The following is a 24,032-nucleotide window of genomic DNA, read 5'->3' as shown; positions in this document are numbered from 1 at the left end:
TTTCCAATGCAAAGCCATTTTTGCACTAGCCAAGACTTTTATTTGTTAATGTTTTTTTTTTTACATAGTGGTCATTTCGGCATGCAACGCATGAAACAGATGGCTTGGACATCAGCCTATACTAGTCAAATATTGATGTGGACTTTGGTAATCCTGTCGAAAGCATACCAGGATCTGGTGTGCATCAACCTGAAGCAAGCAGCAAGCTCAGCTCTTATCCGTGGCTCCAGTAGCATTGACAGGGGTCCAGGGGTGGCCTACCTTTGGACCCGGCACAGGATAATTTAAGGGGCCAAGAACCTTTTCATGTGGCCCGAAAACATAAATAAAACCACAGCATATTCTTTGGATACAGTTTATTTTTCTTATAAATGTCTTGATTTGGGGCCAAGGTTTTCATTGGTACCGGGCCCAAAATACCTTCTCAACGGCTCTACGTGGCTCTGTGAACTAGCCAAGAATAATTTCACAGAAACTTTGGAGTCAAATACATATGCAGCAAATCATGATCATGTTATTTTTTGATTGTACAAGCGATGGTCATCGTAGCTTACATCTTGCTGGACTAACATAATGATAAGCTACCATTCATTAGCTGATGGAAAGCGATTGGTTTGCACTTTTAAGGAAAGTTTTCCAAAATAGTTGTTAGGCTACTAAGCTACTTCCTATAATAGCTGCAATTCCATTCAAAGCAATATGCAACGCCAATAATCCAAGTAGCGAGACTACTACACCATTGTTAATTTTATGACATCTTTCCCTTCCAGAAATAGTGCTTGCAAGTTCAAGAACTTTTAGTCTGAAAAAGAATTCCGAAAAAACAATAATTTTTTACATTGATCCTTGCTACTTTTTGAAAATATATTCGAAATGTCATCAAATTAATATACCAATCAAATGGGCGATCTCATGCTGTAGTCTGCCCTTTTTGCAAAGATGTATTGTCTGTAGTCTGTAGACGTTGAATCAATGTAAATCAAACTTTTTAGCTGATAAAATTTCTCGATTTTAAAGTAGCCTAGTGTTTCACCGAAAAACAAGTTAACATAATTAACTTGGGCGTGAAAAGAAGAAGAAAACATAGCCTAACAGAAGTTCAAGCATGAACATTTTTAATTCTTCATTTGGCAAAAAGAAACATTACAAAAACACAAAAAAATTACAAAAATAAAAGAAAAGTGTCTTTTTTCATACGTTGCCGCAGCATCCCTGTTCATAAAAACTTTTATTTTCAGAATCTTATTTGAAAACCGATTTGATTGTTATAGTAAGCTTATTGTGTTCATGATGACGTTTTGTATGACTTTAATCCTTTACATAATAATAAGTTTGTTTGTGGACATGTCGTTGACAAAAGAAATTCTGCCAAACCCCGATAAAGGTAAACAAAATCGATATAATTTTTTTAAATTTGTAATAAGTTATCATCAGACACAGATTTGTGCCTAAAAAAAAATCGGATCTGGAGCAGGTCAAGATGTTTTAAACATCAACCGTCACGCTATAAAGAGTGTTAGGCTACTGTTTGTTAGTCAAATAAATTTCCACGTCGTAAGTAAGTTCCACTTAAAGATGATACTTTAGTTAGCCACATAGAGACTATTCGAAGGGCTTTTGTTATCAAAAATCTAATGTGAAAATACCTGTACAGATTTTTCGATTGATGCCTGCGAAGTTACAATAACAAAGAAAACAATGTCGTCTGGGAGAACACACGTAGAAAGATCCATGGAATGCCAATGCACAGTTGGAAAACTGGCAGGATGGAACAGAGACCGACCCGCTTGTGTGCCAGGTGAATAAACCATCATCATTTTCAGCCTGTTATAGTCCACTGCAGTGCGAAAGCCTCCCCTTTTTTCGCCAGTCTAGTCAACCGTGTGCTTTTGTATAGGCTACCAGTTGGTTGTTCCACATTCTTTATCAATCCCGTCTCTCCATCTTGTTTTTGGCTTTCTTCGTTTGCGTTTGTTTTCCCAGAGTGGTCAAGTTGTTAATTTGTTAGTCCATCTGTTGTCCTGATATTTTGCTATACTATGACCATTGACCAGCCCATTACCATTTTAGTTTATGATGGTTATTAGGCTGCAATATTCCGAAAGTTTGTTTGATTTCGAATCCATTGAGAAGTTTATTAGTCTCGCCACGGTAAACACTTAATTTTAATAAATAGATCAAATAATAGGCTACTGTAGGTAGCCTAAATAAAAATAAAAGATGGTTATATTAACACGTCGGTCAACTTAATACAGTAATAATAGTCCTATCATCTTATTCTTATACAATACAGTCTTCAAGTTACTTTGTAACTTATTAATTTTTTTTATGATTTTTTTTTTTTGAAATACGCTGATATCTTTTATTGCTTTTATAAATCATAGACAGACAAAACAAAGTAACTTTAACCGGTTTAGCATAAATTAATGTATTACACAAAAAAATAACGTAATTAAAATAAACTCTTTAAATTTTCATTTATTTAGCTATAGGCTATTGCCGATTTGTAATTTCTGATGTGAACACAAGCACGTGTCGAAAACGTTTGAGTAGGCCTATATTTTAATTATGTTATAATTTTTTTGTGTAATACATTATGCTAAACCCGTTAAAGTTACTTTGTTTTGTCTGTCCAGTTTAACAAAGCGAACTCTCTACCAAAACTTTCATAAATTTATAAGTTTAACGTATTTTGTTTTCATATATTTAACGTATTTTGTTTTCTTGAGTGGGCTAATCTAAATTATCCCACATGTACCGAATTAAAACAACGCTCAGAACTGACAAGGTTTGCTGTTTTATTTTTTTATACTATATGGCGCTGTTAAAACAAAATAAATTGACTTGCTGTATTTAAAAAAACAAAAATTGTCTGTTGGCCGATATAGTAACGTCAGCCGCAATGAGACATCTCTTTGCCGACTCGGTCTTCGAAGCCTCGATGGCGCAGTAGGTAGCGCGTGAGTCTCATAATCTCAAGGTCGTGAGTTCGATCCTCACTCGGGGCACTTTTTTTAAATCCATTTTGTTTCTATGGCACCACTAATATGCAAACAGAATAAGTAAAAATTAATAAACAAACAATCATAACATAGCATTGTAGGTTACAGCAGTTGTTGATTGGATTATGGCGCGAATTGCGATCAGAATGGTAGCGAAAGGCCATTAAGCGGTCATCTGGTAACCTGGGCCAGATTAACCATTAGGCTATTAAGGCCTTATAGGCCCTGGAAAAATTTGGCACTCAATTTTTTTAAGATTAAATTTTTGTAAGGCTGATAGTGATACAGATCCAGTAGCCTACAGTAGGCTGTGGCCTACATATTAGGGTTGGGACCTCGGGAAATCCCGATCCCGGGATTTTAACCCGTTTTTCTGATCACGATCCCGGGATTAATTTTATTAAAATCTCGGGATTTCTAGAAAACATCTACAAAAGCTGATGTAGCGCCATATCGCTTGACTTATTATTTTGGTTTTAAAGCAGCTTTACAATATCAGCTGGTTGTCTTGAACTCTCCACATTAGTGTGATAATAATAACATTATAACAGCCATGGCATAACAATGAACTACGCAATCGCTTCAGTCGTAGCATACTCGGACAGTTTCTGTTAATTCTGCCCTATCTTTTTGCGAAAGAGAAGTTAAAATTTAGCTCAAAATGGCGAATTTTGAAGATGTTAATTTAAAGAGACTCAAACTACATTTGGAAATTAGACAGGACTTGAATCGACGAGCGTCGGAATGCCGAACTGGTTCACGTTTTGGGTAGCCTACCTCAAGAAACCTTTCTACATTGATCAAGCGCAGGATCAGCCTGGTCATAAAATAAAACGTCAGAAACTTGCTGCCCTGGCCACGAACCTTCTTCAAAGATTGTTCCAAATCCCAACTGTTGAATTGATTCGAGGCTCTACTGAATAGCATGAAAATGCCATTACAGAAGATAGCAGCAATGACTTTAGCTCAAGGGGTGCATGCTTTCGTAGCAGAAGATGAAAGTGAAGAAGCACAAAACTGTGATGTCGGCGCTCGAGTAGGCTAATGCAAAAAGAAATGCTGCTATATGAATCAAGCAAAAAAAGGCCAGAAAACCTGAACAATATATATGAGGCATTGAAAAGTATTAAGCCAACATCTGTTGAGGCTGAACGCGCACTTTCAGCTCTTAGATATTTTGCAAGCAAAATCAGAAATCGTCTTAACGATGATACTCTCGATGCTTTCATGGTTTTGTGTCAGTATTACCATAAATAAATGTGGTCTGTGTAGCTTGCACGTGTATTTTTCTACTTTGCTAATCCCGAAAACTCCCGGGATTAAGGAGTAAAAATCCCGGGATTTCAAATTTGATCCCGAAATCCCAACCCTACTACATGTGAAGAGCCCATTTCCAAAACCACGTAGGTGCCACTTTTATCGAAATTGAGTTTAGTGTCATTACTAGTTTGTCTTGGTTTGCAAAATTAGGCCCTTCTCTAGTAGGCCTAAACAGCTTTAGGCCTACAGTACCTTAATCAGCACCTACAGTACCTGCTGGTAACCCACCACCACAACTACAGTACACATTCATAATCACACACACAGGTGACAGCTGTGCAGAGACAGCAGACAATTTTATTTTTTGCTGCTGGCGCAAACATGTACAGAACGGCAAAGTAAACATACAAATTTGACATCAACAAAAGATGACATAACCCAAAGGTTTAAAATATACATTGTCCGCCCCGATAGCTCAGTCAGTTGGTTAGCGCGTGACTTCGTGTACGAAGAAGCTTCAAAATCAAGCAGCGCTGGTTCGACTCTTGGGGTGTGCGCTTGAGCAAGGCATATTCAGGACTGCTCTCCATTCAGCGGCACCTAATGGATGAAATGATTCCCCGCCAATAACACTTCAACAATCGGAAACTTCACTTTGTCAATCTCGGTAACCGGCCCTGCGTCAAGAGCCTCTACAAGTATGCGAAACTACCAGGAATAACCAATCAAGGCTTTGTCAGTCCGAGGATAATTTTCTGTTTGCAATCATTTTTAAAGAAATATTGTTCCCTGTCTTGCGCTCTAAAACTTTACAAGAAAATATAAGCGTATGTTTTTGTAAAACGTCGGCATTTCAATATCGATCACAACCAAAATGAAATTTAAAAAAGTGAAAAAATCTAGCAACACTGAAGTCGAAGTCATTATTTTTTTTCTCCCGTCTCCACAGTCCTGGTTCTTATTTGAAAACGTGGACTTTGCTTATCATAAGGTTCTGAGTAATTAGCTTTACTTTTCCTCAACAGAGTACATCATGAAGCTACGGTCCTGGTGTGACATGGACCCATGTTACGAGTACGAGACATGTGCAGTGCTGCCAGATAAGGCGGGTTGGCAATGCAACGACCACGTTACAAGTAGAATTGTTCGAGTTTTACCAGACATGCTAAAGAACGCCGACTAACAAGAACTTCAAGTCAATCTACGACAAGAACAATATAGGCTTATGCTTCAATTGAAGTGTCAGGCTACTGTTTTGGCTGATCACAGTCAATTTTTATACCTACTTGATTACGTCATGAAGTGGCGCTGATTCGACACTCGGGATGTGCGCTTGAGCAACGTATTTCAAGACAGCTCTCCATTCAACTGCAACTGGTAGATAATATAATTCACAGGCAGCAACATTGTCAATCCGAGGGTAAAGATTGAATCAATCAATAAGCTGTGGCTACAAAAGATTGCTTGTCACAACGCAAAATGCAGTGGACTAGTTTCTACCATTTCTATTTCCCAACATCAGTAACCTCGATTCCAAAGTGTGGTTATTTTTTTGTTCACCTGTTGACGCTAAAGCACTAGAAATAGGCTGCAATTGTTTCGATATTGAGGCATTTGTAATTCGTATTGCTCTCGAAACCATAACATGGGCGCATTTGGAAAAGCAACATAAAAGGTTAACTTTTTACTAAATCCATATAATTATAGCATGGCGATTATAGTTTATAAACAAAAACCTCAATCACAACGTGTTCACGGTTTGACTGTCATTATTTCTAACTAATGAGAAACGTACAGGCAGTATAAGTTTTGTCGCTTCTACCTTTTTTTAAACTTCCGCTATGTTTGGCATATATTGTTTTTCGTTGTGATAGTAGTAATAAAAACAAACTGAATTTAACACATTAAGAGGTGTTCAAGTATAACACATTTTGTTGATTTTCTTTTTCCTCATCAGACATATGACATCATGTTTTCTTTGTCATTCCATAAAATACAATACGACGATTTTAATAAAACCAATCAAGAGGGTCGTATATTTGAACACCCCTTGAAATTAAAATGATATTGCAGAACAGGACATTTTGACAACGCCAAGTCTACACACAAATGCCTGTCAAATGAAATAAAAACAAATAGTCGGGCTATAAAACAGACGTAAACTGCCCAAAATCAGCGCCCTCGTGTTAAGTTGTGAAAAATGGTACTCGCTCGGCTGTAAAACAATCACAATATAAACGGTTTCATTTCCATGGGTGTCACATGGAAACTGAAACCGCTTGGCGCTTACCTAAATGAACCATACAAATTCTCTAAATAAACAGCAGTCGCTAGATTTCCAAGAACGTCTGCACCGAATCGCCTTCTTCGAAAAGGACCTCCTCCAAATCGGATATTTCCGAATCGGCGGCACCGAATTGTCGCAGACAGTCTATTCGAAAGCATCTTGGCTGTGGCATAGGTACTTCAAACAGCTTTCTTTTAGCGACAGCTAGCTTCGTTTTAGCAGTACACCGAGTCTAATCATATCATCAAATCTCTTGCTAAAGCCACAAGCTTTCAGTAGTGGTGAAAGCCCAAGCACAACGCCCGCAAGAGCCCCAGTTCGACACCTACCGAGAGCACACAGCTGTGTGGCAAGGGATTTAATGATATATTTACTTAGTGCCTATGTACTGGTGAAATAAAGAGCTGTCCTTAAAAGAAAACTGTTTGAAGCAGATATGTAACAGTCAGGATGCTTTCGAAGAGACTGTCTCAAAAAACATTGTATGTCCGTTTGAAGCTATATAAAAAGCAATTCGTATTTAAAAATCTTCACACAATTCAGTGTATGAGATTGTAATGATCAGTTGTTTACCACAATACCTGCATCCTGCATATTTGGTTTGGTAATATATGCAGACTAAGTCCGGCAGCATAATATATCAAAAACAGTCAATTCCGTTCATGGTCACCATTGATCATTTTTACCAATGTTCTGTCAAATTTATAACCTGCTTTCCAAGGTCATGGCAGTGCTACATATATAATACGAGAAACTTCTGTTTCAGTCTGAGTCATATTCCACTTCTGGGGCATCAGGTGCATTGCTTATGTTTGAAATATCTGTCTTTGCTGATTCTTTTAACCGCTCCCGAATCAGTTCTGTAATGGCACGTTGAGTCCTCCTTTCCAGACGATCAAGCTTTTCCTTGATATCTCGTTTTAAATCCCAATCTGGCTTTCTTGGTGCAAGGTTAAGTAAGTCTACTTCGTCAGTTACTGTTGGTGCTGGGGTCTCACCTGTAACTTGTTCCTAAAGAAAAAAGGCAAAATTTGACACAAAATACTGTAGCTTCAGTTGCTCATTCAAGTGAATCGTTTTTCATTTTCGAAATAAAAGTACAAATGCGATGTATGAAACAAGAAGGGACAAAACTAGAATTGTTCAAAGCGTTTCAAGTTTGTTAAAAAATTCACCTGGACAACAAAAGTAACTATTTTCAATGTCTCCAAAACTAATCCAAAAAAACTTTTCTGGTAAACATATTGACCTACAGATCATTCTTGAAACATAAAAACGGTACCTCTAAATACCTATTGTCCAGCATTGTCAGGGTTGCCAGTTTCAATCAGAACAGGTTAGGGTTAAGATTATAATCCAACAATCACTCAAAATACCAACAACGTCTGATAAATTTCAAGGGTTGCCAGAACCGAAAATTTTTCCCAACAAACTAGGCTAGTTTTACTTTTCAGTTGCAAAAAGTTGTAGCCATTGCAGGTTGTGACATTGTTGATTCCTTTGGTAACTTACTATTTCAAATCGACTTCAATAGATAAAATACTATTTTAAGTTAAAAACATCCTGCAACACTGACAATGGTATTTAGAGGTACCCCATGAATACTACACTTTATACAAAACAATATGTTTAACTTTGGAAAATGTTAAAACAATGCATAAGTAAAATTTGTCTACAGAAAACATTGTTCAAAATCCAAAAAAAGGTCAACGTTGTTGAATGATGTTACAACTTTCTTACGTATTATTATTACAATAACATTCAAATCGATCTTACTTTTATATGATCTTCCACTGAGCCAGGAGTAGCATCCGAGAGCTGAGCACTTTTAAGATTTTCAGAAACTGGGTCATAGTTTCGCAACTTCAGCTCTGGTTTTGGTAAATCCTTTTTTTCTTTTTTGGCCTGAGGCTCATTTTCCTTTTTACGCTCCCGTAATGCCTTTAGTCGCTCTTTTCTTTTTCTAGCTTCCTCTTCTAGATTTCCTATTTTTTCATCACCCATTTTTACTATATTTGATTTATATACATCAACAACTGAAAAAAATACTGCTGCTTTTCAACCAAATTAAAGCATTTGCTATTTTGTAAAAAAACTTCAAAAGATCTCTAGCTTTCAAAGATATATGAAAAGCCAGTATCTCAATTTTTTTACTGATAACTGAACAAGGGAGAATAATGAGTCTTTACATGTAGGCCTAATATTATTGTACTAATTATAACAAGAGCTTGATTTAACAATTTTTATCGTTAGCTCAAAACTTTAATGTTGTAGACTCTACTTGCGCTAAGATTTTTTTTATTTAGACCAGGGTGGTCCAAACCCTGGCACGCGGGCCGCATGCGGCCCACGAACACTTTTGTGCATGCCGGAAATATCAGTGCTAAATCCAAGGTTTAAAAATACACTTACGTTTTATAAATACATTTCATTCCCCACAACCCTAAACAAGTCGCGCATAATCTGGTCAATAGGTAACTTTGAGGGAACAATGTCGGTTTGTGACGACACAAACGTGCATTGATATTTTGCTTTTGTTGCTAGCACTTTCTCCGTTATAAAGCGATTAAAAAGCAACACACAGAACAGAATGGCTGATGAAACCCTGGATGCCTGCTTACGTCTGTCGACCACTGAATTTAAACCAGAGATCGACACTATATGCAAAAGCAAAAAACAATAAATTGTTTTGGTTTGCTAATTTGTTGACGTGTTATGTATCGTATCTTTTTTACTAGCTGAAAATCACTTTTTGAGTCGCAAGCAGAGATTAAAAAGTGAGTTAGGCGTGCAGCAAAACATTAGGTCAATCAGAACAGCAAACTCAGTCCTTTCATTGCAACTGTATTTTGTCAGCGACAGTTACTGTTGTTTTTCGTTTTGTTGCCGCTTTTCCATTATGTGTCCTCAATAAAACCAGAACAAAAACAAAGCTTTTGACATTTTCTGAAATTAAACAAAATTATTCTAGAATAGGTATTCGAAATTCTAAATTAGAAAAATTATTCTAGAATAATTCTAGAATAGCTAATTATTCTATTTTGCCCATCCCTACACCTGACCCATGCTGCAGCCGACGGCAATGTCTGTTTCCGGTTGTCTACTCTACTTACGCCTACTGGCTACCTGTTACACCTCTACCCAGGGTGTAATAAATTGGGTGGGCATAATTGCTGCAAAAGGTGGCCGATTGAAAGGAACTGGCCACCCTACAGTACTCTCCTTAGTGCTGAAAGCTTAGTATACAATGAAAACCTTATCTTCCAAGCCTTAAAGCAGCCGGCGGCCATGGCCGCTAAGTAGTGCTTGAATGACCGCCGGTACTACCTCCTCGGTCGGCCAATGTTGGCCGCCGGTTTCTTCTAGCCAATTATTTAATTTCGCAATAGAATGATCGTGGATTAACTGTCGAAAATATGTAGTATCAAAGAGTGACGCAGAATTAGGTCAGCACGTCGTAATCACCACTGTTGTATTGTGCGGGAACATTTGCTATAGTATGAAATATCCAGCTGTGATCACCAGCGATGTACGTCTTATTTGTAATTTCCGACGTTTATTTTAACAAAGTCTTAATCCGAAGTGCTAATTTACATCGGCTGGCAATATGTCGTTTTTATGTCGATTTAATGTTGTCGGACATTGAATCGTTGGTAAAAAGGAGAACTAGGCAGGGTTGGAAGTCGTTAGTCAAAAAGCAATGACTATTTCACTATTCGATAGTGCCCAAAAAAGCAATGACTTTCCGCTATCGATACTTAAAAAAAGCAACGAATAGCAATTACTAAAAATTGACTGGCCAAAAAAAGCCCAAAAACAAGCAACCCGCAAACTCAAAAAAGGTACCAAAACTAAAAAAAAACATTCCCAAACTTGCGAGAAAACCGCAAGGTTTGCAACACTGTTAACGGCTCTCACTGGCATGGTTTTTCGGAACTGTGTTGCCGAAAAATTTTCCTTAATCTTTTAAAGTTCGAAAACCGGAAGGGGACTAGGTCGGATAGTAATCCGAAAACCAAATCTCGTAAATTCGTTTTGACGACAAAGTAAGTAAACAACAAAAAATGATTCAGCAGTTCTCCTAAATATCGATTAGTGAAAAACGAATAATGATTTCGTTGCTTGCATAAAAAAGCATTGAATAACGCGCATTCGATATTTATTTTTAAAAGGAATGGGTATAAGCATTCGATATTCAGAAAGCAACGAATAACGCTATCGAATAGTGACAACGAGTCGTTACTTCCAACCCTGGAACTAGGTTAGTTGACATCGAAAGGGAAAACACATGTCTTCATAGTTGAGAAATGTTCACGCTATGGGCTAGTGACTTCACACCCTCAATGGTGACATCATATCGGTAGAAATGGTCAGGTTTTATGAAAGATGGTGTGCAGTTGAAACAATTTTAGTGTCGTTAGATGGTCCCGCAATACTGGATTACAATCCCGATAAAGTAGTTATTGCGTGGTACAACGATTCTATTGCAAAACATCGCCCAAACTTTAACAACGCAAAGTGATCATTTTAGCATTGTTGCAAGTTGAATTCTATTTACTTGTGCTATCGTTATTTGTATTTTGGCCTCCAAGCGCGCAAATTTGGCCGCCGAGAAGGAGCTCCCGGTAGGCCACGATGGCTGCCGGAAAAAACACGAGTTTTAAGGCCTGTCTTCTCACACCCACACTTGAATCAAGTATGGGACCCCCTTTTTTACGCCACTGCCATTAGCATCTGACAGACTTTGTTTTTGTGACTGTGTTCAAAATTGATTCCAACTGGCTTAAATGCTTTTCCGTAAGAATAGCCTATGCTTTTCACAAACTCAACTCACAACATTGCCCGTTGTCCAAGTCCAACATCAATTTATACTTGATTGATTTTTGGCTAAATATAATTACAATGTTGCCAATTAAAACCAGAGAAAAATATTTTTTTCTTAACTTTTGTATTGGTTTTGGTTAGTTGGTTTTGAATCGTTATCCACGAACTGACAAAGCCTTGATAGGTTATCTAGTTTCTCATACTTGTAGAGGCTTTTGACCCAGGGCCGGTTACCGATATTGGCAGAGTGAAGTTTCTGATTGTTGAAGTGTTGTTGACGGGGAATTATTCCATTCACTGGGTGCCACTGAATGCAAGAGCAGTAGGCCTATACTGAAATGCGTTACTCAAGCGCACATCCAGAGAGTGTAACCAGCGCCGCGTGATCTTGAGCCGGGCGCGTAACCACTGAGCTAATGGGGGCGAATATTTTTTTAAATAAATATTTAACGGGCGGCTATTTTTGGACCGTGCCACAGAAGTTTAGTTTTCGATAAAATACAGTGAAATAAACTCCACATCGGTTTACACAAACGAGTTAGATCTCATGTCGCGGATGTTCTATATGGAAGTGAACTACCCACTTATATTATAACCGTCTGTTCCAGACAATTGTTCACCTAATCAAACGTCATATAAAAACCGTTCAGGTCTACTGAATCCTAACGTATTACGTCATGGAATTTTTCCTAAAAATGAGCCAAAATTGCACCATTGTTCGTAAGACTTGTGTCAAACCTGTTTAAACATGAAACATTGGATCACCACCTTTGAACACCTGTTAGAATTGCGTGACAATGTCTTTCATTATTGCGTCACAGTTATAATACTGTTTACGTGAGTTTGAGATATCGCAAATTATTGTAGTCATTTTAAAATTGTTGCTTGAAGAGGTTGGTCGCATGTTTAACTGTTTTGCTTAGTGCTTGTCAGCTGGACGAAAATTTCCGTCTTTTATCCAAGTAATCTGTTCTGTAGTGACAAGTTTTTAGTGGTGTATCGCGTTGCACCCCATTTTCGACAGCTTTGAGGCTATTTTTACAGAAATACAATTCTCCAATAGACGTTTCCTGAAAAGTGTTTCTTTTTGGTCATTACATACAGACAAACGGATCTGGGAATCTTACGTTACAATTTTCCCACAAAGAGATTATGGTTTACCGCTGTGACCACCGTCAACAGGACGGCCACACCGTGTGACACCGACACAGCTGAGTGACCGACTGGTGAGAACCGAAAGAACGTCTGTGCGACGTTGAAAAGACGTGTATTGGACACCACTCCAGAACACGCGGTTGTATCTGAACTTAATGGCGTGCCAAAATAAAGGGAGCAGCTGACTCAAAGACTCTGTGTCCCTTTGCTGCTTCCTGTTATTTGTTGTCTCGCATCTGTCATCGCAGTAGCCTGTAGCCTATCTACTGTCATCTACTAGGTCTCATCAACTGTCAGACCTCCAGTTGCTTTAGTTTAGTAGGCTATGTAGATGCAACTGATTCTTTCAACTAATTCATCTATTTTAAACTGTTAGGTTTGGTGGCCGTGCTTAAATTTACTTTCATCAACGTATCCTTTAAATTTACATCGCATGCACATTTTAAACTTCTTTGGTTTTGCCGCCGTTTCCTTTTATTGGTTTTATTCCTGTAAACTGTTGGTAACTTTATCATTGCTGTTGTTTTAAGAAAAATAAATTGAATTGAACTGTAGCTATGGGTATACAGTGCTTCCACAACTTAATTTTTGATTTCCTCACAAGCAAGTCAAATTGGCTAAAAATTTCCTTACAATTTCCTTACACAGAGCTGAATTTGCTTACAAATTTCCTTACAAAATATAGTCGTATTTATAAGCACTAGCACAGTACTATAACATTGATAGTAGGCTATATAGGCTAATACACTTGCAATAATCAAATTAGCACCATAAAAGTTTAATCAGAACATCACATAAACATTTTCCTTACAGTACTAAACTTTTGCAAAGAAAAATATGAGATGAATTACATGCAATCATGCATGCACATCAGGGCATGATAAAGTCTAAAAAATATGGAAAGGTTATAACTTTTGTAAAATCTGAAAAAATTGCTTATTGTAGCCTAATAAACTAAATAAACTCTCATGTTTGAGTGTAGTTCTGTGATCAGTTTTGATCAATTTCAGTTGGCTAAATATTCTTTCTGCACTAGTATTTGAAAATGGAAATGACAAAAGCACAACAATCACTTTTGATAAGTTTTCATACAGAGGTACCGTATTCCAACTGTATTCTTACTACTAAATACTGTTTGCCAGTATGTGCTGAAAGTCATGCTTGGACTTAATTGTCCATGCAGTGCATGTGCTCTCCATTCTGCATCAACGTTTTCCAATTTTGCCACTTCATTTAAAAATGGCAACTTTTTATAAACAGCAGACAATGAAGCTATTTCCAGATTAAATGCAACAGTTGGAGATAAGCATGAAAGAAAACGAAACTCGTTTACACTATCACGTACATATACACTATCAATCTTTCATAAATCACGGTTTTTAGCTAGCTCGCCCAGTGTCGTCAAATTGAGCTCGGCTCATGCCTGGATGTAGGCAATGTGTAGCAGACGTCGAGTCCGTCCCGTTAGCTCAGTGGTTTCGTGCCGGCTCAAGATCACGCGGCGCAAGTTTGACTCTCGGGGTGTGCGCTTGAGCAACGCCTTTTCAGGACTGCTCTCTATTCAGCGGCACCTAGTGAATGGAATAATTTCCTGTAACAACACTTCAACAATCGAAAACTTCGCTCTGTTAATCTCGGTAACCGCCCTGCATCAAGAGCCTCTACAATTATGTGAAACTACCAGGAATAAACAATTAAGGCTTTGACAGTCCGAGGATAACGATTCAAAACCAAATCAAACCAGAGTAGTCCAAAGCAGTGGCGGCTCGTCATAAGGGACTGCAGCCCCCCCAACATTTTTGTGCAAATGTGAATTATACTACATATAGATAGTTTTGCCATGTTTTTTCTTAATTTATTTCGCTTGAAGGATTAAAAAACTATTAATATTTTTTTTTTGCAATAAAAAAAAAAGTTTGTATTACAAAAATTAATTGGCAACTCCGGATCTGCAAATTCTGCAGGTCCGGTGTTGCTTGTTCTTTTTTTTATGACGTAGGTTTTTCAGAAAAAAGTTTTCTAGCATCACTGAACAAGCGCTGTAGGGACTAGAGATGCAGCGAACCCAAAATTTTTATCCGCACACCGCACCGCAACTGAATCACCTATCCGCACACCGCAATTTATCTGGAACTTTAACACCGCACCGCACACCGCAAATTACAACATTTTCAAAAAATGTTTTACGCATTATTTTTTAGAAAGTCAATTGTGGCAAAAAGTACCCAGGGCATATAACTGGTACCAGTAACCTACCAGTACAGTTGTGCACTATAATGACTAGGCTAACCAGATCATATTCTCTTACCAGCAATGCATTTAAGTTCTAAGACATCATGCTTTTTCAAATAGAATGTTCCTGGATCCAGTATCAGGACTTTTGAACAGTTTTTGTAAGCAATAATGCAATTCTAATGTCAGTGGCTGTACGAACTACACAGACAGACAAGATGTCAAGAGTAAAACTTATAGCCTGAACTCACTAGGCTAACTGTTACAGTAACTAATGCGGTAGTTGCGCTAGGCCTATAGCCTGGTAACTGAGCTTATCAGCTAGGCTATTAACCAAAAACACTCGTACAGCTTCCTCACAAGCCAGCCCCAAAAACCCTGTCACCTGCAAGCCATCTGCAGCATAGCTTTGAGCTTTGAGTGCTTTCCAGCTTAGGGTTTCCGAAAAAAAAACTGATCCGTGTTTCCAATTTAAATTTGAAGTTTCATAACTGATTTTCTTGAAAAGTTGAAAGTTTACGAAAGTTTAATTTCTTGAAAGTTCACGCGGCAAGCGGCGCGGCGCGGCTTTTTCATTTCAACTTTCCACGCGGCGCGGCACGCGGCGAAAAAGTAATAAGCGGCCGCGCACGCGGCGCGGCTTGCATCACTAGTAGGGACTGCAAATAGAACTGACCCTGGTCAGGGATTCCAACTTTGGTTCTCATAAATCTTTAAGGTAAGCGTGTGGAAGCTATCGGTGATTAGGTGAAGGGATCGTAGGTTACTTTACTTGATCTGTGTTTTGAGAAGTCACTGAGACAGACTAGTTTTGATGTGAAGTAAAGCCAATTACAGTAATTATTGGTGCTCTTTCACAATTCGCCCTGTTGGTCAACTCAACTGGATGATGACGTCACTAAACGTCACACAGGTTGGAATAGACTATTATAAAGGAGAAAGTACGGGGTGGAAATGCAGTGAAAAACACCTGAAGGAAATTGTCTCCCATTTATTCATTTGTTGTTCAATTTCAACAAATTTGCTATCGTTGGAAAGCACAAGCATAGATCTAACCAACTAAGTTAATACTAAGTTCCATAATAGTACTAGCTTTATCTGGTGGCCACCTAAACTTGACCAAATTCAAGCCATTATCAAAAGTTTACTATGATAAAAACATTAAACGACAGCCAATTAAAAGAACATGTTACTGTGTTACTAACCCTAACCCCTAACTCAGTGCATTTATAACTCAGTCCGGTACAGGTTTATAATTATATTAGGTTAGCCTACTAGTTGATGCACCCCCCCCCCTGTTTTGAGACCACGAGCCGCCATTGGTCCAAAGCATCCGCTCATCATCATCATTTTCAGCCTGTGAAAGCCCACTGCAGAGCATAAGCCTTCCCCTTTTCATGTCAATTTCCATGATTATGTGCTAGTTGGTACCAATTGGTTGTATTGCATCGTTTGTCAATGTCGTCCATCCATTTCACTTTGGTTTTCCTTTCTTTCTCTCTTATCAGGAATAACATATATTGTGTTCTTCTGGTGAATATTTACTAGCTTACCTCCTGATGTTAAAGATCAGGGGTGTGCAACCTTTATTACAGGAGGGCCATATATAAATATCTGGGTGAAACCGCTGGCCACACGTTTATTTAACATATGTTTTCTAGTAGTTTGCAGGCACAAAAAAGTAGTTTTTTTGTTATTCATGTTAATCTTATGGCATTATTAGAGGTTATCTCCTTGCAGAAATAATAAGTTAAGACACATAAATTTCTGAAGAAAACTGCTATTCAAATTTATTGTCACACCGACTATGAGTTCAGTGAGAAATTTGCAGCTGGTTTCTTTTCCGGACGACTTTTTCCAAATTTACTTTAATGGAAGTGCTCGCAATTCGAAGTCCATTTTCCAGGTGTTCGCCTGTCAGAACGGATCGATGGGGATATTTTATGACGACCATTTTAGAAAAAATCTGTTCGCACAAATACGTTTAGCCAAAAAGAGCCATTTTTGAAGTCATGTTTTTTTCAAATGTGGAAAGTCATCTTGGTTGAGATGTTTTCGGTAAAATCAAAAAATTTACGACTTCTTTCCGCAGTTCGTAAAATTGTTGCAACATGCAGCCCTTGCTTAACTAACGCACCTCGGAAAAGTAAAGTAGATCTTTATGTGTCGTGTTGAGATTATCCAGAAACTTTTGAAACTGACGATGGTTGAGCCCTCGTGCTCGAATGAAATTACTGCCTTAACAACCGGACTTAAGACGTGTTTGAACTTCAAGGATTTTGCGCACAGGTTTTGCTGGTGAATGATACAATGAAAAATTGCTATGTCATCATCGATTTTTCTCTTCCTCACGGTAGACTTCAAGAGACCTATGAATCCAATGCCAGTTCTGGACATGGATCGAGCACCATCAGTTGCGATTCCGCATAAGCTGGACAAGTCCAGTTCGAAGTTGTCAAAAGTATCAATTCAGTAAAAATGTCAGCACCAGTAAGTTGTCGTACCCTTCATTGACTGTAATGACAGAAGCTCTTCCGTTTCGTTCAAGTCTTTGTCCACTCCTTTTCAAATATGGCCAACTGTGCTGTGTCCTTCTGGTCCGTAGCCTACTTTCATTGATCGCAAAGCTCCATGAAACAAAGTTCTTCACCTTATCCTTATTGAGAGTGAGAGTGTCACTAATATCACAAGCAAGATCATCGATAGCCTCCGCCTCGCTATCGTCCACCATTTTCTCGAACGCACTCTTCATTTTAGAGCACATTTCTTCTGCGATATCGATAAGACACTGCTTCACAAAATTACTGTCAGAGTACGGTTTCATAATTTGAGCTATTCTCTGTGCAATTCTGTGCCTCTGATCTACTGACGTTCCAAATAATTAAATACAATCGGATGAGCGGTGGCCAGTGGGAGATTTCTAAAATAGTTAACAGAAGGTGCGTAATGTACAATAATCCATTCTATAATGAATTGTTCGCACGTACCAGACTAAACTGAATTATAAACACGTTTCGCGGGCCGCACACAATTCAAAATTGCCACATCTTTGCGGGCCACACAATTTTTCTTCGCGGGCCACATTTGGCCCGCGGGCCGTACGTTGCACACCCCTGTTAAAGATGATAACTAGCTTTTGTATTTCCGACGTTTCGTCAGTTAGCACGACTGACTTTTTCAAGGTGGCTAAAACCGGTTAACACAACCTGTTCAGCAACGATGGCACAACACAAAAACATACTGATAAAATGAATAAAGTAAAGCAGCAAGAATCAGAATTAAAACACGCCACCTTGAAAAAGTCAGTCGTGCTGACTGACAAAACGTCGGAAATACAAAAGCTAGTTATCATCTTTAACATCAGGAGGTAGGCCTAACCTAGTAAATATTCACCGGAAGAACGCAAATTACTTTTATTATCAAATGCCTGGTGAACAGTCTCTCTCTCTGTTTTTATATATTGTGTGATGAAGGACATGAAGAGGACATCGTGTGATGTCGAAAACGTTCGATATTTAATTGTTGCGTAGTTTTGTGTTTTTTGTAAATATATTAATCTTTATTATATTAAACTTGATAACGTTGCTCGGCTTCGTATGCCTATGGTTCAACAAGACAAACTCTCTACCGAAGTTGTATCTTTGTTTTGTTTTATTATGTTTATCCTGCATTGCGAGAAAGCGGACTTGAGCGCTATGCATCGGTATACGCCTTCCGACGTACACCTGACCGCTGACCCACGCTGCAGCCGACTGCAATGTCTGTTTCCGGTTGTCTACTCTACTTATGGCTTAAATTTGGTAGGCTACTACCCATCAGTGGCGGCTGTTGTCCTAGAAATGGGGGTGCTGCGGCCGGGCTTCGCCCGTCCGCGTGTCCGCCGAAGGCAAATACAACAGCGGGGGGGTCTCCTTCAGGAAATTACATTTGATTTGGTGCATTCTGGGCATATTTTAGCTCTAAATTGTGATAAAAGTTTAATGTAAAACTTGGCTTGTAAGTTTTGCAAATGTGTAGCCTATTGTTTTGCAGGGGACGATCAACAAACATAAGTGAATAGCACGTTCTTAATGAAGGACATAGAAGGACTTAGTTGTGTGATGTTCTAGGCATTATCATATTTCCCAGTACGCAAAGTTTCCAAATATAATGTACACTTATAACAGTCAGCAATTCTTTGAGCAGAGAACATAAAATACATTTTGGGCAGAAGAAATGCTAAGATATTTGAGAAACTTTTTGTGAAAACTTTTATGGGAGTGCTGCAGCACCGCGGCACACACTAGCGAGCCGCCCCTGCTACCCATTACTCAAAATCGATCACTGGGTAGTGGCAATTATCGTAAAGTTTCTTGCCCAGAGAAGCAACAGCAAGTGCGGGTGGCTGGAGTCGAACATGCAGGCTCTCGACTGCGAGCCCAACGCGCCAACCACTCGGCCACTGCTGCCGACTAGGCTGCTATCAATCAAATAAAGCTCTAAACAAGAATTAACTCTCTGGCTGAGTTCTAGAAAGGTCACAATTGGACGGTAGGCACTTTAACAAGCAGATTTCTAATAATCCACGAACGTATCCAATCCAACCACGAACCAATGAGATGCTACGTTATCTACGTTATCTGTTGTTGTGATCATTCCAGCATTCAGCCAGAGAAATAATTATTACTTTGAACTTTGTTTGGTAATTACAAAAGAAAAAAGAGCTATAGCAGAGGCGAGAATCAAACCCACGTCAGTGTAATGACTACTACCGTCCTAACCCAATGCGCCAAGCCAACCGATGGCAAATCGATGATTTAATTTAGCTAGAATTTGCGTTTTTCCTTTATTCTTTCCAAACGCAATCTTGATGACGTCATGAACAGCGTAGCTTCTGATTGGTTCGTGCTGGATTGGATATCTGCAGGTTAAAGTGCCTACCCAATTGGACGGTAGCCTCTTATAACATGCTCTGATTGGTTCGAGGTTCAGTGGCAATGACTGAATTTCTTCATGTTAAATAGCTTCCGCTAAATAGTCAGGAAAGCAAGTTTTTTTTTTCTAGTTTTTTCACTTCAGTAAATTGTAAGTATTATGTTTCAAACTTTATACTACACAAAATTCACACCTCTTTATACCTAGAGCTAAAAATGCACGAATCTTATGCTGCTGGGAAGATCAATAAAATGTGATTGAGCGACCAAGGCGAGTGTGAAAATTAAAAAAACACGTTTTTTGGGAGAAACGGGAGATGACGACCTGGACACAAAACTCAAAGTCCTGACAAAAATTTACTGATTGCTTGAAAACTGCAAGCAGTGTCTTATTAATAACGCCGTCGCCAGGTAATATAATAATATAAATGTTTATTACAAAACTAGTGACAAATCAATATGATATGTTGAAGTGTCACATTTACCATTTCATATATTAGATGTTAGGCCTATAAATAATGATGAAAAGAAAAGTGGTGTTGTCATTGGAAGCAAAAACGTCATTTGAAACAACCTGTTTTGCGCATGCGCGCGACTGTTCTGAATGAGTGCGGATGCGCTGCACATGTTGGTTGGTTGTTGGAGTCTTACTCTTATTGGACCTGAGACTCTTGGGAGGTATCACGGTTTGGGTTGGGACTCCAGATTGAATTTAGCAAAGGTTTATGGCGTTCTTCGACATCGAAAAATAGTTGTGTGTGAGTTTGAGACAGCATTGAAAGTAAAAGAAGACAAGCAATTTTTCGAAGTAGGAAATACATTTAGTAGGCTACTGTACTGAATTGCTGGAAGCATAGCCTAACCTTCGTGTAATCGATAAGTTTGGAATAGGAAAAACTTTGATAAATAAGACTTACATGTCTCACCACAAGTTGCTCGGACATTGCAACAGTTGGAAGTTTACAAAATTATTTTTAGAAGAATTTTTATCAAGGAGAGACAAAATGATGGTTTATAATGAGTAAAAATCGGCTGAACTAAGCTAGGTAGTCTGTAATGATTTAGTTTTTGCAAATTCTAAAAAGGTAATAATCACAATGTTTTGTAGTTATTGTAAACTTTTTTCAGTAGATTAGTTTTGATTGTGCTCTTCAAACACTTCATAGGCACACTGGCCTATATCAGAATGTGCGATTTTATTAGTTGACGCCACCTGAAAGGTTCTTCATATGCAGATGATGTGGTTTTAGCTGAAACACTATGGCTCTTGCCACCTGACCACATTGCCTACCTGATGATTTTTACTCTTTAAATATGAAACATAAGCACATCTGTAAGATACAGCATGTACAATGTTAGGAATGGGTGCAACCTGATTCGTACCATGAACAATTCGTACTGTCAGTTCGTACCTTAAAAAGATCGAGAGAAAAAAATAGAACAAAGCCAAAGTCGCTGATCGCAGTTTCCGTTTTCCGCAGTTTCCGCAAACATTTTAAGAGGGTTAGTGTTGATCGGAGTTTCCGCAAACATTTTAATAGGGTTAGGGTTGATCGGAGTTTCCGCAAACATTGTAAAATTTCTGGTAATGATCCTAAGAGTTTTTGTTTGTTTGCGGAAAATTCTAAAATGTTTGCGGAAACTGCGATCAGCGACTTCGGCTTTTTTTAATTTTTTCTCACAATCTTTTTAAGATACGAACTGACGGTACGAATTGTTCATGGTACGAATGAGGTTGCATCCCTACTAATGATCCTAAGAGTTTTGTTTGTTTGCAGAAAATTTTAAAATGTTTGCGGAAACTGTGATCAGCGACTTCGGCTTTTTTAAATTTTTTTTACGATATTTTCAAGGTACCAACTGACGGTATGAATTGTTCATAGTACGAATTAGGTTGCATCCGTTAATAATGATACCAGTCAGGAAACAAATATCTATTTGTGGCAGAGATCCAATTTCAGAGCTGGTGTACAAGTACGGTATCTGCCTTGATAAAAAATACCATGATGTCTTGGACAGGAATCAACCATACATAATAGGGTGAAATTACTTTTCCTTTGCTTTACTGTTCACACACTTCAATTCATGTGTCTTGGTCGATTCCAAATTTTGAAATATACAGACGAAACCGGTTAATCGAATCACCTATTTGCCAGACGTTTTGATACGATTATCCGATTGATTCGTTTAACCAATTTACTAAAAAAAAAGGTTTATTGTGAATGGGCGTAATTGTTGAGATGTCTGTGCTGACTAGGCTGCAACGCACATTACAACTGATACTTCCTACAACTGTTTACGATTCTGGTTAAACTTTAAAGAGTTTACTAGTTCTGTGTTACATAACACTATGCTGTGTTTTCCAGCCAGCAAAACTGGTCCTTTTTGCATTGATTTATCATCTGCAGACGTTGAAACAATGTAAAAAAGACCAGCTTTCCTGACTGGGAGAGCATTTATGATCAAAGCATTTTTCTGCAAACTGCGGCAATCGGACTTCTTTTAATCTCACCGATATCTGTGATGTCACAACGCGAACTTTGACGATGTTTTTGATTCAACCGTGCTATTTTTAGCTCCGCACCAGCTGTGTAATTTTGAGTATGGAACATGGCCTACGAAACTTTTAAAGAGTTTACTACTTCTGTGTTACATAACACTGTGCTGTATGTTCCAGCCAGCAAAACTGCTCCTTTTTCCATGACTTATCATCTGCAGACGTTGAAACAATGTAAAAAAGACCAGCTTTGCTGACTGGGAGAGCATTTACGATCAAAACATTTTTCTGCAAACTGTAGCAATCGGACTTCTTTATTCTAACCGATCTTTGTGACATCACAACGCAAACTTTGACGTTGACGTTTTTGATTCAACCGTGCTATTTTTAGCTCCGCACCAGCTGTGTAGTTGTGAGTATCGAACGTGGCCTACGAAAATAGTGGTATGGTAGAAAAACAAGGCTCACACTCATTGTTTGTTTTGAAATCGCAAAGTTTTTTTTTTTTCAAGTCTTTTGCGCTGTCTGGTAAAATAATTAATTTGCAATGTTCTTCAACTGAACGAAAGTGCACAAATGAAATTACGCACTGCATTTCACAACAGTAGGCTACTTTTTTTCAGCAATTTAAAAAAAATTCTCCAAAGTTTTCTGGTTTAAACTTTTGGACATGCTTTCCAACACTTCCCTCTCAAGCCGAAATAATTTGTCCGTGTCCATTCCTTGGAAGGCCAGCCGCCGACGGATGACATCAAAAGTATTTAAACTTCTTTATTGGGAAGTGTGATTATTCCTTTTGTCTGCTTTTCTGTTTTAATGAAGCCCAGCTGTGCGAAAATCGGTTCTTTGTAGTGCGATGTCTAGCACATAAGATTATGGCCTGGGATTACAGACACTTGTCTTTGTTTTGATCGCATGCGTATGTCTCACCTCTGCTTCATTTCGCCTTTGAACATTGCAGACAATTATGTGAAGCAAAAAAGAGACATTCTCTTTTCGCTAACAGGCACAATTATACAATTAATTGAATGAAATATGCAAACTAGAAGCAAATTCTGATGCTTTTATCCGACTTATTCTTTTAAGCGGTATTCGTTTAACCAATGTTTTTACTTAACATTAGATTGGATTTGGTTTGGGATTTCAGGTTTTGATTCAAATAAACGGCGGTTGATACGTTTAAGCAGTATACTATTAACCGATTTCGTTTGTATTTAGGTACCGGTATATAATTGCATGTACGACCATCGACCAGGGCAGAGACTTGTGCACTAGCTCTCCAATTTCAACCAGAATGCAATCAAACATTCAGTAGCCTACTTCTAAGTGATAAAAGTGATTTTATTGAAAATAACCTTGAAGAAATGTTTACCAGTACAGTAGCCTATCATAAGTATATATAATGAGAACTTTATTTTCTCTTCTCCCCCCCCCCCCCCCCCTGGTGCTTGAAATCAAGTATTGGCTAGTTTTGTCTTTTAAACCAGTATTACTTTTATTTAAAGTTAATGGATTGTATTTTTTTTATCCAGTTATCTAAAACACCTTACAAAAATTGCAACAAGCCACTTTTTGTCCGGTTGTCTAACTGTTTGGTGCTGAGCTTTTAGAAGCTTGCAATTTGCTTTCCACTGATTCTCATGGCAAGCCCAACTACAGCTCATGTTAAAGATGATTCATCGAGCTCACACAATTTAGTTGAAAGAGAAATTCCTCAGATTGCTTCATGGGCTGATCATTGCACCAATGAAGGGGGTCAAACGAATGTGAGCTCAACAAATACAAAGAAAGAAAAAGATAAATTATCACCTGACACCAGCAAAGACACTAATGATGATGGTGAGGGGTGGAGCAAAGTAAGA

General features: G+C 38.3%; 2 protein-coding genes and 1 non-coding gene across 3 annotated transcripts; 2 read left to right on the top strand and 1 right to left on the bottom strand.

Annotated features, from left to right (window-relative positions):
- The first annotated feature begins 1,279 nt into the window (after positions 1 to 1,279).
- On the top strand, positions 1,280 to 5,445 carry LOC145783486 (chemokine-like protein TAFA-5). Its single transcript, XM_082595373.1, has 3 exons — positions 1,280 to 1,384; positions 1,655 to 1,798; positions 5,288 to 5,445. Exons 1-3 carry the CDS (start codon positions 1,288 to 1,290, stop codon positions 5,443 to 5,445), a joined length of 399 nt encoding a protein of 132 aa, XP_082451499.1. The 5' UTR covers positions 1,280 to 1,287.
- Trnam-cau (transfer RNA methionine (anticodon CAU)) lies at positions 2,936 to 3,008 on the top strand. The gene has a single exon. It is a non-coding gene; the product is annotated as a tRNA-Met (tRNA).
- On the bottom strand, positions 4,589 to 8,581 carry LOC145783485 (coiled-coil domain-containing protein 12-like). Its single transcript, XM_082595371.1, has 2 exons — positions 8,326 to 8,581; positions 4,589 to 7,560 (listed from the first exon to the last, which is right to left on the bottom strand). The coding sequence occupies exons 1-2, from the start codon at positions 8,551 to 8,553 to the stop codon at positions 7,312 to 7,314; spliced, it is 477 nt and encodes a 158-aa protein (XP_082451497.1). The 5' UTR covers positions 8,554 to 8,581; the 3' UTR covers positions 4,589 to 7,311.
- Between the last annotated feature and the right edge of the window lie 15,451 nt (positions 8,582 to 24,032).

The sequence above is a fragment of the Aplidium turbinatum genome, chromosome 14, assembly GCF_918807975.1.
Source record: "Aplidium turbinatum chromosome 14, kaAplTurb1.1, whole genome shotgun sequence".
Taxonomy (NCBI): Eukaryota; Metazoa; Chordata; class Ascidiacea; order Aplousobranchia; family Polyclinidae; genus Aplidium; species Aplidium turbinatum.
This window is presented reverse-complemented; position numbering and strand designations above follow the sequence as displayed.